The sequence below is a fragment of the Podarcis tiliguerta genome, assembly GCF_965153285.1.
Source record: "Podarcis tiliguerta genome assembly, chromosome: 5".
Taxonomy (NCBI): Eukaryota; Metazoa; Chordata; class Lepidosauria; order Squamata; family Lacertidae; genus Podarcis; species Podarcis tiliguerta.
In genome coordinates, this window is record NC_139538.1 from 40,418,756 (window position 1) to 40,437,394 (window position 18,639).

Here is an 18,639-nt window from a genome sequence, read left to right on the forward strand (position 1 = left end):
AAAGTCATCAGATGTGCCTGGTTTTCAAATGAATGGGTTTTTTTTAATTGTGCATTTATGATGATTTGTGCTAATGGTGGTTTGGGGGCAGTCATAAAATTTCCACTTTCAATACTGTTCATGCCTGTACAAGTTTTGGGGTGGCCATATGGCTTGATTTCCTATCATTGCATATCCTCTAATTTCTTGCTGAAATCCTTTAACTTTTCATACCACAAACAATTTGGGGGTGGGTCCTATTTTATTTTATTTTATTTTAGCTACAGTGCAAGAATGTCCCTCCAGACAGCAATAGAGTGGTAGCAATGGGAAGGCATCACAGAACAAGTAATGAAGTCCCGTGATGTGTGGACAGTCCAGTATAAATCCACCATTAAAGCACTATCGCTGAGTTGAGAACATGTCGCAGAATACACCCATAAAAAAGCAGCAGCCTGGAAGTGCCTTGGATTCAGCATGCATATTCCTATGATCAGATTGGTGATTGTCTACATTCCCAATTACATCTCTGAAACAACAAATATCTCCCTACCTTCCAATAGCGTATTAACTTTGTATATACAGTTCAATCCTATGCACTGTCCCCTTGATTACTGTTGCATCTATTTGTCTTTTCGTCTGTTGCTGGACATATGAAATGTAGCTATAAAGGCAGGCGAAACGTATGGAATTTCTGAGTTACTGAAAATGTATGGAAATTGCGATCTACTGTAGGGGATGTGTCAACAGAGAATCTGTTTACAATTTTCCATAGTTACATGTCTCTGTGTGGTTGTTTTTAGCAGTCTCATCAAATATATGCATAAAGGTGTTAAAAACTGTGTGACTTGATTTTAGGGGGAAATTACTTTTACATCATTATCTAGACCTGAATTGGGGGACATTATTTCTTTCGGAGGCTGCCTTTCCCTTGGGAGTAATCTGTCAGGGCTGCACATCAGCAGTGGGGCTGAAGCCAGCCGTGGGTAGGTTCAAAGCCAGTCCTCCCTCCCTCCCTCCCTCTCCCCTGCTCTCTCTTCATAGCCCCTTTTTCTCCCTCTCTTTCTGACACGCTTTCCCCTCCCTCCCAGATCCTTGCATGAAATTAGGCTGAGGGAGAATGCAGCCCTGGGGCCACAGATTAAAAAGGTAAAGGTACCCCTGCCCGTATGGGCCAGTCTTGCCAGACTCTAGGGTTGTGCGCTCATCTCACTCTATAGGCCGGGAGCCAGCGCTGTCCGCAGACACTTCCGGGTCACGTGGCCAGCATGACTAAGCCATTTCTGGCGAACCAGAGCAGCGCACAGAAACGCCATTTACCTTCCCGCTGGTAAGTGGTCCCTATTTATCTACTTGCACCCGGAGGTGCTTTCGAACTGCTAGGTTGGCAGGCACTGGGACCGAACAACGGGAGTGCACCCCGCCGCGGGGATTCGAACCGCCGACTTTTTGATCGGCAAGTCCTAGGCGCTGAGGTATTACCCACAGCGCCACCCGCGTCCCCTGGGCCACAGATTGCCCACCCTTGATTCAGACTAAGGACTCAGTTTGTCACTCTGAGATGCCATTTACACTTTAGCCAGGGGAATGTAGAATGTAACTAAGCAAGAATAGAATTTCATCATTTGTTGCTGTGCTCTTATCTATAGACTGGAAAATCAGGACCTAAGTATGCTTAGGGAACTGATCAAACTAGTCTAGTTTCTGGGACTGGGCTGATGGCTCCAGACATACACCAAGAGTAAACAAAGTGGACTGTGAACAAGTTTCAGTAACTCACAGCAAATGTTTTCATCTACCAGTGTCCTGATCTACCGGCTCTAGGAGGGCCTATGTGAGTGGTTTCATGCAGGGATACCAAAAAAGGAATGGCCAGTTTTAGTGCTTTATTAAAGAAAGGCATAAACTTACAACACAGTCTGCAGAAGCCTGCTGCCTTTGCAGACTTGCAAATGGATGGACCTATACAAATGCAAGCTATGTAAGCTGGCATCAATAACCCAATTAACACACCCCTGGCATGGAGGCCTCTTCCCAACTCTTATCCATCTCCCAGATAAGGGAGTAGCTGACAGGCAGCCAGTATGAGAAGCCTCCCCTCTCCCAACTAGGTGGCAATGGTGCAGGCATATCCATGGCCACATCCTCCAGAATTCTGGTTGAAATGGCCTTGGAGAGTAGTGGGCCCAGAACGTCTGGGTTGGAGCACTGTTGAATGCTTTTTTCTTTGGGTGATGGCAGTAGTGTCCCATGGCCCAGTGGGTGGGCAGTGGCAGTAGCAACATCACCAGTAGCAGCAGATGGATGGCAGACTGCTTGCTGGGTGCAGGGGAGCTGGCTGTGGCATGTGTGGCAGGCAAGCAGGTCAATCTGCTGTGGATGAATGGAAATGCAACCCCCTTTTGATCTACTACTTGAGGCATTTGCTCAGTTGGCTAGAATGGTGCTGATAACACCAAGGTCGTGGGTTCGATTCCCGTATGGGGCAGCTGCATATTCCTGCATTGCAGGGGGTTGGACCAGATGATCCTCAGGGTCCCTTTCAACTCTTCAATTCTATGACTCATTACAGGGCCACCCTTGCATGCTGTGCTATTGTTTATTACTCCAGTTTGCTGTTTCTCATAGAGACGTATCAGTACCACTTATTCCTGATGTTATTTATGGTTTTTAGAGCTTTGATAGGAAGAGCTTAGCTCAAAGAGGAGCGTGATGGTCCGTGCTTCCCCAAAGCTCTATACATGATTCAGAAGAAAAGAGGTTATCATTCTGCAGTCGTTGCAAAGGACATTCAGGCTCTGAAGCTTGAGAAGGAATCCATCGTTTAACACAAGGAGGGAACGAACCCTAGGCTAAAGGGTGGGGGAGCCACATCACTTTTCAGAATGCCCGTTTGACCCGTCCATCAATGGCTCGATTCAATAACACGACTATGTTGGAAAGAAAGTAAACATTCAACAGTACATCCTTTAATCCTTTGTGAGGCTACTTTGTTCCCCCAGCAACATTAAAAAATGCAGAGAAACATATACAGGGGCCCTTTCTACTGAGGAGTGGGTAAATAATGCTCTGTTGACACAGAAAGTTGGGCTACCAGCCAAATTTTTCAAGCTTAGTATGGACATAAACCAGATCCAGGCAGGTGCTGCATTAAGAGAAGTCTCTTTCCCTATCAACATTTATTTATCCTCATGCCAAGAAGATGTTTTTGAGGCATTAGGGAAATGTACTCAATGTGACTAAGATGTATGATTCTATTTAAATATATTAGGTAATTTCATACAATACATGGTTTAAACTCCCCAGATCTATAATGTGCATATCAAATCTACATTGGCTAGAGAGCATAATCAATATACAATGGCTCTCCTCCCCACCCCATCCCTCACACCTGCTTTGACAACATTCACAAAAAGTGTGACAGAGGTTCAGTGGGACATTTACTATCATAGCAAAATGCTCTGTTGATTTATAGACTGATCTTACGTAAGTTTGCTTAGGAAGAAAATATTGGGATTTAAGTGGGATTTAACTCCTAGTAATGGTTAGCTTCGCAGCCATAGAAACAGAATTCCTCCAAGACTATCTAATCCAACCTTCCACAATAACCGGATTGCCTTCACAGGATGCTGCTTTGTGTTGAGCCAGACCATTACTCCACCTTGCTCAGCGCTGTTGTCTACACCAACTGACTGTGCCTCTCCAGGTTTCAGACAGGGGTCTTCCCCAGCCCAGCCCCGGGGATTGGTCCTGGGGTCCTCAACATGCACAGCATGTGCTCTATTGCACTATGGCCTAGATTTCAATCTCAGACAGATGTTCATCCTGTAGGTTCTTCAAAACCCTTGAGCAATAAGAAGTTCATATCTTGGCTAATTCCATCTGCTACTTAAGCATTCCAGTAGTATGATGGTAAGAGCTGTTTCACAGTGGAATGGACTCTCTCAGAAGGTGGTGACCTCTCCAATGGAGGTTTTAAAACAGAGGTTGGATGGCCATCTGTCGGGGATTCCTGCATTGCAGGAGGTTGAACTAGATGGCACTAGTCCAACCTTACAATTCTATGAGTCCTTTATTCTGACCTAAGAGTGTTCTATTGCATCTGGGACACAGTGCTTATTATCCTAGCCTTGGCAACCTTAACAAACAGCTGTTCTTAGGGTAGATCTTTGGGTCATGGATGGTGGTCCTTCTGTTCCTTTGCACAGAACTCAGTGGTAGCTTCAGGGCTGAATGTTTCTCTTTTGAGTGCTCCAAAGATCCTGTCTTACAACCTGCTCAGGTCCTGATTGTGTGCTACTGGATACCAGTGGCCACAGCCAAAGGTATGTCTTGATACTATCGCTTCATCACTGCAGAACTGGTGCTTGTGAAAGGAGAAGGTGACAGTGGGCTTCCTTAAGAGCACTTCTAAAAACTAGTTCACACAGGCAGGTCTGGTCATGTGATCACAGCACATGTGATTGAGAAGCGAAGGTGTGTTCATAGATGCAATCCATCTGATCCTTCTTTCTCAGTAAACTGAGGGGGAATCATACACACACAGCACCTGTGTTGCACATTACCATGCCACACACATGGCATGCTTATCTACTCCTGAATCCACATGTACTGAACTCCACATGTACATCTACCCTACTCCACATGTAGTGAATCAGGTTCAAAGGATGTATGTGTGTGCATGTACAGTGGTACCTCAGGTTATATACACTTCAGGTTACAGATGCTTCAGGTTACAGACTCCGCTAACCCAGAAATAGTGCTTCAGGTTAAGAACTTTGCTTCAAGATGAGAACAGAAATCATGCTCCGGCGGTGCGGTAGCAGTAGGAGGCCCCATTAGCTAAAGTGGTGCTTCAGGTTAAGAACAGTTTCAGGTTAAGTATGGACCTCCAGAACGAATTAAGTTCTTAACCCGAGGTACCACTGTATGTACACAAACACACACACATTATACATAGCTAGTCTCTTTACACATGTCCTTTTTCTATATCTGCTTATCATGTAGTAGTCATAGCCATAATCATAATATTTACAGTCTTAGAAAATGTAACATCCTTATATCACGATCATGACAATGCTGATTTAGAAAGAGCCAGAAAAAGCATTTCTTGGAAAAACTTGCAAGCTACTTGCCAAGAAAAGTGGAACATTCTTTTCCAGAATTTGTTGCCTTTCCTCTCTGTAAATAAATGTCAAAACAAAGCAATGAGATCCACAAAACAAAACAGAAGTGTTACTGGGGTGTTTTCCCACTGCCCATTGCGAATGCTGGAATTGTGTGAACTGGAGCATATGCTAGAGCTTGGTTAATTGTCAAATATTGGGAGTACTGAGGACCCTTCCAACTAGCTAGCTTGGGGGCTTTGGTTTAGGAGCCAGCACACATCCTGTGGTGAGCTGGGGAAGGGATTAATAAAGAATCTTTTGCAAATTAAGCAAGAGACCTTGGGTGAGTCACTGCCTCTCAGCTCAACCTACCTCACAGGGTAGTCGTGAGGATTAAATGAGGATGGGGAGAACCATGTGCACCCTGAGCTCCTTGGAGGAAAAAGGTAGAGTGTAAATGCAGTAAGCAAATAAATCAGAGATGGGGAAACCACACTTTAAAAAAAAAATATGCCCCCAATTACTTGTGTATTTGATTAGGTGTAAGGTTATGAAACACAATCTTGCACTGCTTGCTGTAGTGCCATAAGTGATTAACAGTAATTTCTTTAATTGTCAGTTCTCTCTGTCTCCTGCTCAAAGCACCTGACACGATGCTTAAAAATTCTTCATGTTCATTAGAACAGAGTGGAGACTTTGGAGGAGGGCGAGATCAGGGAGAAAATAATGACAAAAATATTAAGAGAGAAAGAAAAGGCTGCAGTAATCAAAGGGTGGTTTTACAGAAGAAATTAGTGGGTGTCAAAGAGAAAATAATTACCAGGGTGCATTCCAGGAGAAAATTACTGTGATCTGTGCTGTATTGACCACCCCCTCCCCTATTCCCACAATTTCATTTGTCAATCCCTCCATGTCTTATTTGTCTCTGTCTAATGAGGACTGCATATATTCTGGGCAAGGGGACAACTCACTCCAACATTCTATTCCAGACGTAGCACATGACTGCCCGGTAGGAAACAAAAGTGAGATGGTACTAGAAGCAATTCACAGAAGACTGTAATGAATACTAATGGAGGTGGGAGGGATGTCATTTTGACTGTAGCAATTTCCTCCAACCGTAATAGACTTAAAAGGCAAACCATGTTAGCCGTTTAAGTACGAGTTAGGATGCAACCAGGTACTGTTTAGTATTGCTTCAAACAAGGCACTTTAATATGGTTCCTGAGTACCAAATACATGTGCTGCATGACTCAATCTGAACTTCACACCTCTGTATTTTTAGCTGCTTGAGAAAGAACCGAGTTCTCCTCCGCTTGCATATATTTTTAAAGCTGTCACAGGGACAAATGTGCTGCTCCCACACCCAGCACAAAAAGCCTTCAGAGAGATCGGTCTGTCTGTCTCTTGCTAAAATTGGAAAGGTTTTTGTGGTGTTGGAGATAAATTCTGTGGTCCTGCACAGTAGTCATCTTAGAGCATCTCTGCACATCTGCCCTTTACTAAATTTGAAGTCTACTGTAAATGCCACCCAAAAGCCTGCACGGCATGTTGTTAAGCATCACATGCTGCCGGAAACAGAAGCTTCACAAATGCACTTGATATGAGGATCATGGGACATTGTTATGAGTTTCTGGGTGCCACTGAATCCCTGGATTCAGGAAATGTTAAAATATAAGCCAGGCCCATTTCCTGATGAGGAAATCGCCTGGAAGATGAGCCATTGGGAGAATAAACAGAAGGTGCTGAACCATTAGCAAAGACAAAGAGAGGGGGCTCTGTGTCATACAACAAATGTAAGGGGCCCTTAGTTAAAAGACAAAGCAAGGGTTTGAATTCAAGTCTTTTAGGGTTGGCAGTGGTGTAACCTAGAGGGGAAAGGGTTGTAAAAGTGGCAAGCTGGAGAGAATCAGTGCATGATGGTTGATTTCTGTTTGAATCTCTGATTGTGGCTATAGGAGAAATGACCCTTTTGGGGTGGTAAAGATGTGAACACCTCCATTGTAGATTCAGTGTGTGTGTGTGTGTGTGTGTGTGTGTGTGTGTGTAAGACACCACAGTCTCCACTGTGGCTCATTCCCAAAAGGAAACACAAACCCTGGAATCCATGGAATCTCACACCGCTCAGAGATTGGGAGTGGTGTGCAACAATATAAAAAAGAGCCCTCCTTGTGTGTAGGTTCACACACCTCATAGCTCAGTGGTAGTATTTGCTTTGCATGCAGAAGGTCCTAGGTTCAAGCCTCATCATCTCCAGGTAGGGCTGGGAAGGACTCTTGGCTGAAACCCTGGAGAGCCACTGCCAGTCACTGCAGATAATACTACGTCTGACTCAGTTTAAGGCAGAGATGTATAATTAGATTATGAGAAATTAATAGCCATGCTTAGCTTATTCTTTAAAATCATAACATACAATTTTCCTGGAAATCATGTTGCAACATCAAGCATTTTTTTCCTTATTCAAGGGATTGTTTTGTACCTTTGTTCCTGGAAATTAAGATTTGTTTTAAAATAGTGTAGCACCGCCACCTACTGGGCTACTGATGGGACTTTGGGAAAAGAAATTCTGATTGTACCTGAATGCAAGGAAAGAGTAATCCAAAAGCAATGGATTAAATGAAGTACTTTGTTTTGTTTATAGAAAGAGAAAGGTGAGGAGGAAGGGTGTGGCAAATAAATGGAAGCTACACATTGCTTATGGCTTATGCCAACAATGATTGCAAATATTCAGGCTGCCTGCAATGTAGCAAAAATGACTTCAGATCAGAGTATTTACTTTATTTACTTAAAACATTTCTATCCCATCTTTCAATGCAAGTAATCAGATTTTTTTTAATAAAATAGTAATATCCAAAGTGGCACCTACAAAAATATTATTATTAATAATAATAATTGCAACTCACAGAGCTCAGCATTGTTAATTATAGGGGGATCTCATATCGTTAAATGTCTCATTGGCTTACAAGTCCACAAATAGCCCGGTCCTTCTGGATATGATGTTAATTTAAGGCACATGCTATACAGCAGGAAACTGAGCAAAAATACATGTTTCTTGAAAAGACTGTGACAGCCTAGTGGTTTCATCCTGATCATCCTATATAAAAACCTGGGGGAATGAGGTATTTCATGACAACTTCTTCTTTCCTTCTCCCGAGTATCCCTGCAATGTCAGACTGAGACTGCTCCAGGCACTACCTTGCGGATGTATGTATAGGACTTCCGGAGAGTGACACTTCCGTGATGGGAGACTCCGCGGGGGAGGACACATTCTTCCGTCAGTTTCTGGGTCTCAGCATCCCAACACAGCACAGTGGCAATGACATCGTTCTTCTCGTCTCGTCCTCCGGTGATGAACAGCTTGTTGTTGCAAGGAGCAATCCCACAACTTGCTCGTTCGTGGCTTAACTGGGTCGCCAGGCACCAGGTGTCTGTGAGGGGGCTGTAAGAATAGACTGCCCTCATAGCTCCACCTGAAGCGGGAAGAGAGCAAAGGATTCCTTCTGGGAAATGTGTTTCTTTTGAAATACATTCTAGGCTTCAGGCCAAAATGTTAAGTACCAGGTTTCCTCAACCCACAGGACAAAGAGAAGACAGGACACTTACAGTGGTACCTCGGGTTAAGAACTTAATTTGTTCCAGAGGTCCATTCTTAACCTGAAACTGTTCTTAATCTGAGGTACCACTTTAGCTAATGGGGCCTCCCGCTGCCACCGCACAATTTCTGTCCCCATCCTCTTAACCCGAGGTAATATTTCTGGGTTAGCAGAGTCTGTAACCTGAAGTGTCTGTAACCTGAAGCGTCTGTAACACGAGGTACCACTGTATTTAGAAAAGACAGCCAGCCAAAGACTTTACTTCATCAACTAGCCTTCATCATCCGGGTGCCTTCCAGTTGGTTTGGACTACATTTTCCAGAAGCCCATGCTCACTGAGGCTGGTGGGAATTGTAGCCCAAGACATCTGAAAGCCACCAGGCTGGTTGTTCTCATCAATGGGAACTGTGACCACCCCCCACCCCCCATGGCACAGCATATCAGTATGAAACTTCAAAAGGGCACTGGGGATCGTTCATTGCATTTCAGCTTTCCGTTGAACTGGAAGCTGTCTCCTCGCACTGGGGAGACTCTGCAAAGGAGACATGAAATGGAATCCTATGAATATAAGTATTTTGCCTGCATTGTTTTTTACTGCTACTGTAGCTGTGAAACAATGCACAATTATAAAGAAAGTAAATCTTATTTTTAAACTGACTTCCCCATTTGTTGCCCGATTCTTTGTCAAGTGGGTAGAAAGGGGAAGCCAGTTTACTTTTGGACTTGGTCAAACAAGATTTTATAGCCTAATTCCTATGCTTTCAACCCACATATGTGGGCGCCCAGAGGGATAAATTACAGTTAATATACCCTCTCCTACCAGTGCTGTAACTCTCCAATCGTTTGACTTCGCCACCAAAGGTGCATTCTTCCATTGTCTCCCGAGACAGATGGATGCCAACCAGTCAGCCAAAACCATTAAAACCCATCCCGCAATTTACACTTCTCTGTGTGCATGCACACCCATTAAAAAATATCTCAACATGGAATTCAAAACTATCCCCATTCCTCCAAGTGGTGATTCGCAGAGGAACCAGAGTTTGACTTCATTGCCTTCTTGTCCTTCAACTGGAATTCTAGAAAAAGTGTTCCAGCTGTACCTACCCACAACATAGATGTGGTCGTGGAAACTGGTGGCATTGACACATTTTGCCTCAACAGGCATGGGTGATTTTAAGCTCCAGTTGTTTGTTGCTGGGTCATAACATTGCGTTTTGTCCGTGGCCAGCTTCCCATTGGGTCCTCCTCCAATCACATAGAGCTTCTTCTTGTAACTGGCGGCCCCAAATGAACTGACGTTGACCATGAGAGGAGCTGCCTACAATAATGCAAAACAACAGAACTGAGGAACGTGCTGAAGATTCATCAGGACTTCATGTGTCATGTATATTAATTCTCTTTTTTTAAAAAAAAAGTAAAGAGGAGAGAAATGAGTTGGGGGCAAGTGATGACGAGTGTACGACTGACGCAATTAAGATGCCCATGGCATTCAAAGGAACTTCCAGGTAAATGTCTAGAATTGCCACCTTTGTTTTGCATAATGTGCATCCATGTATGATGGTTGATTGGGTAAAAAGAAAACGCCATTCTAAATTTATCTTCTAGATAACCTTACATTTGCATTATAGATGCAGGAAATGCAAAAAACAAAAACAAAAAACCCCACACATTTTTGGTGTGAAAACACCATTTGTCTATTAACCAACATCTGAGAGTAGAAAGTTGTTATTCTAGTCTGTTTCCTGTTTCATCAATACCAAAAGCACATCTGTACTTTACCTCTGACCAACAGTTGTGAAAAGAATCATATGTCTCCACACTGTTGATTCTTTGTATGCCGTCGTAACCACCAATGACATACACCTTGCCACCCAATACGGCCATTTTGTGTCTCCATCTTCCAACGTTCAAATATTCAATTTGGATCCATTTGTTGATGGATGAATTATATTTCCAAACTTCGTGTTGCGTTTCTTTCCCTCCTGTGATGAATGTAAGATACCAAATTAGAACCAAACTTCCAGAATTTGTTCCTAGATTTTTGATTTCTAAATATATATAGCAATATTCTCCAAGAGCCAGCTCAATTCTTTTTTTAAAAAATGAGGGTAAAACTTCCACAACAAAAGCATTGTAGGATAACTGCAATTTGACCACAAATTTATAGTTTGGCAACAGTCCGACTCCTGAAAGAACTATGAACATTGTTACTTAAACCTAATGTTTAATAGTCTCAGGTCATAGAATCATAGAATTGTAAAGTTGGAAGGGATCACAAGGATTATCTAGTCCAACCTCCTGCAATGCAGGAATCTTTTGTCCCATGTGGAGCTAAAACCCAGGGCCCTAAGATTAAGAGTCTCGTGCTGTAACTATTTTTCCTCCCTCATTTATTTCCATGGGCATTATGATCTTCCTTACCTGATATGTAGACTTCATTTTTTAATGTGGCACAAGCAAACTCCACCCATTTTTTATTCTCACACTCGGCTTCTTGTTCCGTGTTGGGCAGTTTTGCCACTTCCAAACGACTGCGCCTCAAAGGATCAAGGCAGGTGACTTCAGCTACAAACTTTTCATCCTTTGTGCAGCCACCTATGATCATGAAGACCTCTGACTGGAATTCGTGCATTCTCGGCTTTGTTCTTTCAGAAATGATCTAAATGAAAGCAAGGAGCTGGAGAGATCTTTATCTTTTAACATTTTAACAAAAGCCCCCCTTCACTCCCAGTAAGTAATTCCCCTAGGAACATGCCAAGCTCCAGACACCTTCAAGATTGTCTACCCACCTTCTGAATGCAAGCTGTGCTCATTTTTTTTAAAAAAAATTGGATTAGAAAAACAGCATACAATAAAACGCAAGTTACAAAACTCATTCCGATCAGTGTACTAGTGTATACAGTATATTGTAATAAACGTTTAACAGATTATTCCAAAAGATCTAGAAGACATGATTTTAAGAGTTGTTTGCATGCATTTAATGCATGGTTGTTACCTATTTAAAAATATTCTTCATAAGACACACATGCCTAACTCTATGAAATTCATTAAATAAATAGTCTAACATAAAAAAAAACCCTCCACCTTTCCCCCTAATGATTGAGCAAATTGTGCCCATATAGCTTCAATATTCTTGGATACTGACTATTTATACCAGGGATGGAGAAAATGTGACTCTCCAGCACTCACCAACCCTGACATCTGGCCATGTAGGCTGGAGCTGAAGTCCATCAAAGTCTAGAGGGCTGCTCCTGAATTAGACCCATTTCATTCTGGAATCAGGTCTGAATTGCCACTGAAATGGCCTTGATTGCTCCACCTTGTGCTGAGGGAATAACAGGGGAAGTACAACCCTGTTCATTCTCCTGGACCTCTCGATGGCATTCATACTGACAGATGGAAGTTGGTTAACCACCATTTTGATGGCTCTAGTCTTCAATGGAAGATCTTTTTCGGAAAGTTATGCTGGGAAATGATTGCTCTGCATCTCACCTTGCTCTACCTATTCAATTTGTATCTCAACCTTCCTCCCAAAGGAGCCCAGGTGGCTCCACAGGTCTCCTCATCCTGTCCTCCCTGCTTTATAACTTCTATGTGATACCACTGGAGGGAAGTTATTCAAATATGTGCTGTGAAATACCGTTGATATGCTGATGCCACCCAATTCTATTTCTTCTTTGCTTATGAGGCCATAGAAGACCTGAACGGATGACTGAGGTCAGGAACCTGTGGCCCTCCAGAAGTTGTTGGACTTCAGCTCCCATCAGCACTGAATGACATGGCCAATGGTCAAGGATGATGGAGATTGTAGTCAGAACAACATCTGAAAGGCCACAGGTTCACCACTCCTAGTATAAGTTGTTACTAATACTAGATCAATAAAATTACCAGTACTGTATCAGCGTAATATAAAATTAGTATTATTTTTTTTACTTTTTTACTTATATAGTACTATATAAGTACAAAGGGGTGTGAATTTCTCTTTCTTTTTATGCAGACTTCTTTCTTGCTTGAAAGAATATTCAATATATACAGTCCAACTCACACCATAAAGCATCCTGAACTTAACTTTCCATGACAATAGCTTGTGAATCTGCATTACAAACTTTAGGCTTCTTCCTCTTTCCAAATATATACTGATAAGGTGTTCAAAGGGAAAGTATGGCAGCTGTCCAACTCCCATACATTGATACTCATACCCAAAAAATAGTCACAGGTGGGGGAATCTTGTAGCACCACCTCAAAGTATTATTTATTAGGGCAAAAGCTTTCATGGACTTCACCAGAGGCAGAAAGAAGAAGAAGAGTTTGGATTTGATATCCCGCTTTATCACTACCCTAAGGAGTCTCAAAGCGGCTGACATTCTCCTTTCCCCTTCCTCCCCCACAACAAACACTCTGTGAGGTGAGTGGGGCTGAGAGACTTCAAAGAAGTGTGACTAGCCCAAGGTCACCCAGCAGCTGCATGTGGAGGAGCGGAGACGCGAACCCAGTTCCCCAGATTACGAGTCCACTGCTCTTAAGCACTACACCACACTGGCTCTGTGTGTAAGAACAGTGTATGTATGTTCATGGTTACGGGGGCAAAAGATGTAAATAACTGTACTGTATATCTGTTAGTCTTTATGGTGCCACAAAACTATATGTTGTCTTTTCTGGAAGAGATTAACATGGCTACCTTCTTGAAAATGTTACCATAGAGATGGATGTTAGGAAGTTAGCATTCCCAAAAGGCAGGATGACACTGCCACAAGCAGGAACACCACAGAAAGCTCACTGCAGAGTACCTATAGATAGTTCAAGCAGCTCATTGAATCACTAGTCTGAACTTTTTCTTAATACAATCAACATTTAACTCACCTCATTCCCTGATAGATGGTACATTCTGGCTTCTTGAAGCAGAGGAAAGACATCAGGGCACTGTCGGATCAGTGGCTCAGCTTCTACAGTCTCTACAAAATACCAAGGGTCCAGAAGGGGTAGTCTGACACCCTCAAGGATGTAAGGAAGGAGAGGAAGTCTTTCTGCTATTTTGTAATGCACCCAGTTTATAACCATTTCAAACACTTGAGCTTCGTCAGTGACACAGAGTTCATCACTCTTGAGCATACTATATAGGATATCCACAGGCAGTTCTAAGAACTCGTCGTAATTCAGTACTTGGGAAAAATTATGTATAATATACCCCTTGACCTGCTGCTTCAGTTTATCAAGTGAATGAGCATCAGCCAGTCTCAGAATCCCAACACAGTTTTCTGGATGAAGAGCTTCATTGAGAAAATTGGAGCAAGCTTCTACCATTCGCAAAAACTACAAGCAGAAAAGGAAGCACATTAAGTTACTATGCAGACATGCCCTCCTGTGCTTGTTCATTTATTTTACTGCTCTTAACAAATCTTAAGAATGTGAGGAAGCAATGTCCCTGATGTAAAATGTGCAAATGCCATGTTTAGTATGCATTGCTGGTGAAGGCAATTTGCCTCTGAATGCCAGTTTCTGGGAACCAAAAGCGGGGAGAGTGCTGTTGCACTCAGCTTGCAGTCTCCCCACAGGCTTCTGATTGGTCACTGTGGGAACAGGAAGCTGGACTAGATGGGCCTTTGGTCTAACCCAGCAAGGGGCTTCTTATGCTTCATTGAGCTTGATGCTGCTCATCTGTATAATAAACCTTCAAAATGCTGGGATGTGGTAAGTGGGGATTCCAGGGGAGAAAGGAATTCTGTGATGAGTGGGAACATAAACAGTGTCAGGTAGGCAAAACTGATTTCACAGGGCCTATTTGCACAAACATTTGGAGAGTGTAAGAGCCTGTACAAAAGGTGAGGCTCCTGAAGTGTCCAGACACCATCTTGACTGTGAGTCCTGGAAGACTTGCTCCCTGCATTGCTGGCCGTTTTCTACCTGGCCATATTGTTTAGGGAGTTTTGTTACTGTTATTGGTGTTATTTTTTGTATCTTTATTTTTAGATCTTATGATTTATATGCAGATTGTTCAGTTTGGTTGTGTACTTTTTGTTGTGCTTATAAATTGTTGGCTGTGGTCTAAACCACTGAGCCTAGGGCTTGCCGATTGGAAGGTTGGCGGTTCGAATCCCCGCAACGGGGGGAGCTCCCGTTGCTCGGTCCCTGTTCCTGCCAACCTAGCAGTTCGAAAGCACATCAAAGTGCAAGTAGATACCTTCCGTCGGGAAGGTAAATGGCGTTTCCATGTGCTGCTCTGTTTCATCAGAAGTGGCTTAGTCATGCTAGCCACATGACCTGGAAGCTGTACGCCGGCTCCCTTGGCCAGTAAAGCAAGATGAGCACCGCAATCCCAGGGTTGTCCGCAACTGGACCTAACAGTCGGGGTCCCTTTACCTTTACCTTTGTAATTTAAGTAAATATTTTTATGTTGTAATCTGCCTTGAGCATGGTTTTAACTATGGAAAGGCAGCATACACATAAAATGGTGGTGGTGGTGCAAGAGGTTTACGCATCAACATACCATGCACATGGTCTGGATCAAATGTTGAAAGAGGGTGAAGGGCAGATCAGATTGACTGGGTGGGAATGAGTTTGAGAGATTACTAGTTCTAATTGCACCCATCTCAGACTTCAGTTTACTGTGAATTTGTTTTCATTGTTACTCAGGAAAGAATGCTGCCTTTGGTTAACCCTGGATAACAAAGGAAACATGGGCCCTGGGTAGTACATCTGGAACTCCCTCGAAGCTTGCACTGCCCAGAGATTGGGAGTGGCATGTAACACTATACATACCAAAATCCCAGCTAAAATCTCAAGGAAAGGCTGAGCACTCAGGGTGCTTCCAGATACCAGTAGTTCAGCAGTTTTCTCCATAACTTTTTTTAAAAACCTGCACCTAAGCTTAGAGTTGATGGAGTACAAAGTAGTGCATGACTTTTTTTAATAAAAAAAAGTAGTTAAAAGGGAAAGAGGGAAGTGAAAAATCTGAAACACCATTTTTAATGGTGGTGGTGTGTTTTAAAGAAGTGTTTACAGCAGAGTTTTGTGCTGAGAGCCATGTCCTGTTGACACATTTAGGCTGCTTATCATAACAGACCTGGCCTATAAACCACTGGTTCCTGTTTTTTAAAGATACATGTGGGCAAACATTTAAAGAAACGAAGCTCTCAAATCAAAATTAGATGTACTTATTCCATTTGATAAACTTCCCCTCTGTATCATATTTACAGCCAGCTTTATCTGCCACACATGGAGTGGAGCCAGGCAGGGCTGGAACTACAAGTTAATGGGACAAAAACTGGAAGGAATGCTGGTCCATTTAAAAATAATTCACGTGCTTCAGCACTTTTTATTATTGTTGTGATCAAGCTGAAAAATTAAAAAGCTTGCTTGATACTTTGAGCTATTTTAGGTAGTCCTCATTATGCCAGTCCCATTAAAGTGGGGTAGGTGTAAAGGTGTAAACGGACCACTGACCATTAGGTCCAGTCGTGACCGACTCATGGGTTGCGGTGCTCATCTCGCTTTATTGGCCAAGGGAGCCGGCGTACAGCTTCCTGGTCATGTGGCCAGCATGACTAAGCCGCTTCTGGTGAACCAGAGCAGTGAACGGAAACGCCGTTTACCTTCCCGCCAGAGCAGTACCTATTTATCTACTTGCACTTTGACATGCCAAAGAAGAAGAAGAAGGAGCTGGGTAAGGCAGGCAGGCAGAGCCAGCCCTTAAACAGCAAAAACCAGTTTAAGGCTGCAGTGCTTTGCACACTTAATTGGGAATTGATCTTGGACTGACTTCTGAGTAAGCACGTTTTGATTCACACAGCATGCCTTGCTTGTGAACTTAGGCTGAACATTAGATCTAGTCATTAAATAGAGCAGCCAATGAAATCCCAAAGCAAAATATTGTTTCATGGTAAAATTCAAGTTGCCCGAAGACTAATCCAACAGCTGTCAATTAGCCATTTTCACACTAAACAATGAGCTAAAACTAGTACTCACATGAATTTGGTATGGTTTCTATGTGCTGTAAATATTTTACTTCACTAACCTGAAAAAGACTAGCGGCTTCCAGGACTTTCTGGACATTTTCCTTAGTGATCAGCACTTTGCTTGTGTAAGTGTAATCCAAAAGAATCTGCATTGTTTCAGCATCAACTCCCTTAATTACTATTTTTTCTTCATACTTTTCTTTCAAGTCGTTGCAAAACATTGCCCTGAAGGGGAAAACACGTAATTTCTTGGAAGACCAGTCATTCTGAAATACGCTCTGGAAACAAACATACTAATACTCCCCCAAACACTTCATATGTAATTTATTTTAAAGTATGTTTATGCTATTTTTCTATTTTAAAATATTGAAAGTTGCTAACAATATATATCAGATCAGAGCAATAATAAAAAATTTAACTACAAAACCATAAGAGCAATCCTTTAAAACCACCAAACTGATCTATAAAACATATGGTAAGCTCAGTACACACTAAAATACATCTTATATGGTAAGTCTGAACGTTATTATTAAAAGATTCTTGTTTTTAACACATGCTATTAATTTGTTTTTGATATTGTTTGTATACATACTACATTGGGCTATAGTGTCTTGTTATAATTCAGATTTGAAAAATTAAAATAAATAAATAAAATGTTGTGTCTAATCAGCTAATGAGTATGGAATAAACGTGTTTTTATTCCAGAAGCCAAAAGCCAAGGAGAGGTGGAACTGTGTGGATCTCATGCTGGTGCCAGGACAAAGAAGAACCTCTTCTCAGTGCTCATCTGTCATACTTCAGATGGCAAGAAGACATAAATCAGAGTCTTACATATTGACCAGAGGAAAATTCACATGGGATGGCACAGTTCTTCTAAGCCATTGGGGTTGTAAACATCAATACTTTGAATTGACACCAGGAACAAATTTGTAATCAATAAATATGGCATGATGCTGGAATAGATTATCTTTCCTTTGAGCCTCCATTAACACCTTGGCAGCTGTATTTTGTTTCTGATGAAGTTTCAGAGACAGCCCCATATAGAGCATGTCATAGGAGGGACAGGTAGCCTGTGGCCCTCCAGATGTTGCTGAACCATCTCTGAGAGATGAGTGGCTAATAAGGTTTTAAAATAAATAAGTACAAGCACCAATACCGCTCCACAGCCTCCCTAGGGTCAAAAGATGGAAATGAAAGACAGAGTAGCTGGGTATCTTCAGCATATTGATGACACCTCAACTGAAATGTATGGAGGGCGTTATCCAGTTGTTTCATGGGGATGTTAAACAGCACAAGGGACCAGATGAACCCATTCAGTACCCAATAAGCCAGGCTTCCTCAACCTTGGCCCTCCAGATGTTTTTGGCCTACAACTCCCGTGATCCCTAGCTAGCAATACCAGTGGTCAGGGATGTGGGAACTGTAGTCTCAAAACATATGGAGGGCCGAGTTTGAGGAAGCCTGCCATAAGCCATTGTTCAGGGTGGAGCAGCAGTTTCTCAGAACATCCTCCTGGGAAGTCTTTCAGAAAGATGAGAATTTGAACCACAATATAGTCAGATAGTTCAGAAGGGTACCAGAGTAAATGGTATTGAAAACCACTGAGAGGACAAATCAATGGGACTACACTCTCTTGTCTATCTCACAGTGAACAAGGGAATGTCTGTCCCAAATCTGAGATGAAAACCAATTTGAAAAGGAGCTAAATGATCAGCCTCATCAAGAAATAATTGAGCCACCACATCGTGCCCTGATATAGCCTTACAATAACTTTATGTGATATTAATTATTATTATTATTATTATTACTACTCCTCCTAATACAGATAAGAGCTAAGGGTGAGGAACAGTGGCTTGTCTGGGGCTACCCAGTGAAGTTCAAGGCTGAGCTGAGATTTCAACTGGAAACCTCCCAGTTTCTAATGTATGTTCTTAATCGCTCTGCTACACTAGGTATACATATCTGTGTTTTAGCATTTCAGAATCCTAGAGTAATTGTCACTCTCTTGAC

The 18,639-nt window shown here is 42.4% G+C and overlaps 2 protein-coding genes across 6 annotated transcripts in view; one reads left to right on the forward strand and one right to left on the reverse strand.

The window, feature by feature from the left end:
* The window catches only part of GPR148 (G protein-coupled receptor 148), a 97,534-nt gene extending 80,311 nt beyond the window's left edge, over positions 1-17,223 (forward strand). Inside the window, exon 3 of the transcript XR_014512042.1 lies at positions 16,837-17,223. The gene's annotated coding sequence lies outside the window, so the exon portion shown is untranslated. The remainder of the gene's footprint in view (positions 1-16,836) is intronic.
* Positions 1-18,639, reverse strand: part of KLHL6 (kelch like family member 6) — an 88,304-nt gene that overhangs the window by 64,341 nt on the left and 5,324 nt on the right. For 3 of the 5 annotated variants that reach the window (XM_083443452.1, XM_083443451.1, XM_083443450.1), the window contains 6 exons: positions 16,689-16,854; positions 13,538-13,987; positions 11,099-11,336; positions 10,457-10,659; positions 9,782-9,995; positions 7,851-8,554 (listed from right to left, as the gene is read on the reverse strand). In XM_083443452.1, the coding sequence (XP_083299578.1) occupies positions 8,253-8,554; positions 9,782-9,995; positions 10,457-10,659; positions 11,099-11,336; positions 13,538-13,987; positions 16,689-16,854 (1,573 nt within the window). In that variant the 3' untranslated portion in view covers positions 7,851-8,252. Of the gene's footprint in view, positions 1-7,850; positions 9,996-10,456; positions 10,660-11,098; positions 11,337-13,537; positions 13,988-16,688; positions 16,855-18,639 lie in introns of those variants that run through there. The other 2 variants (XM_083443453.1, XR_014512040.1) reach the window with 2 other exon arrangements.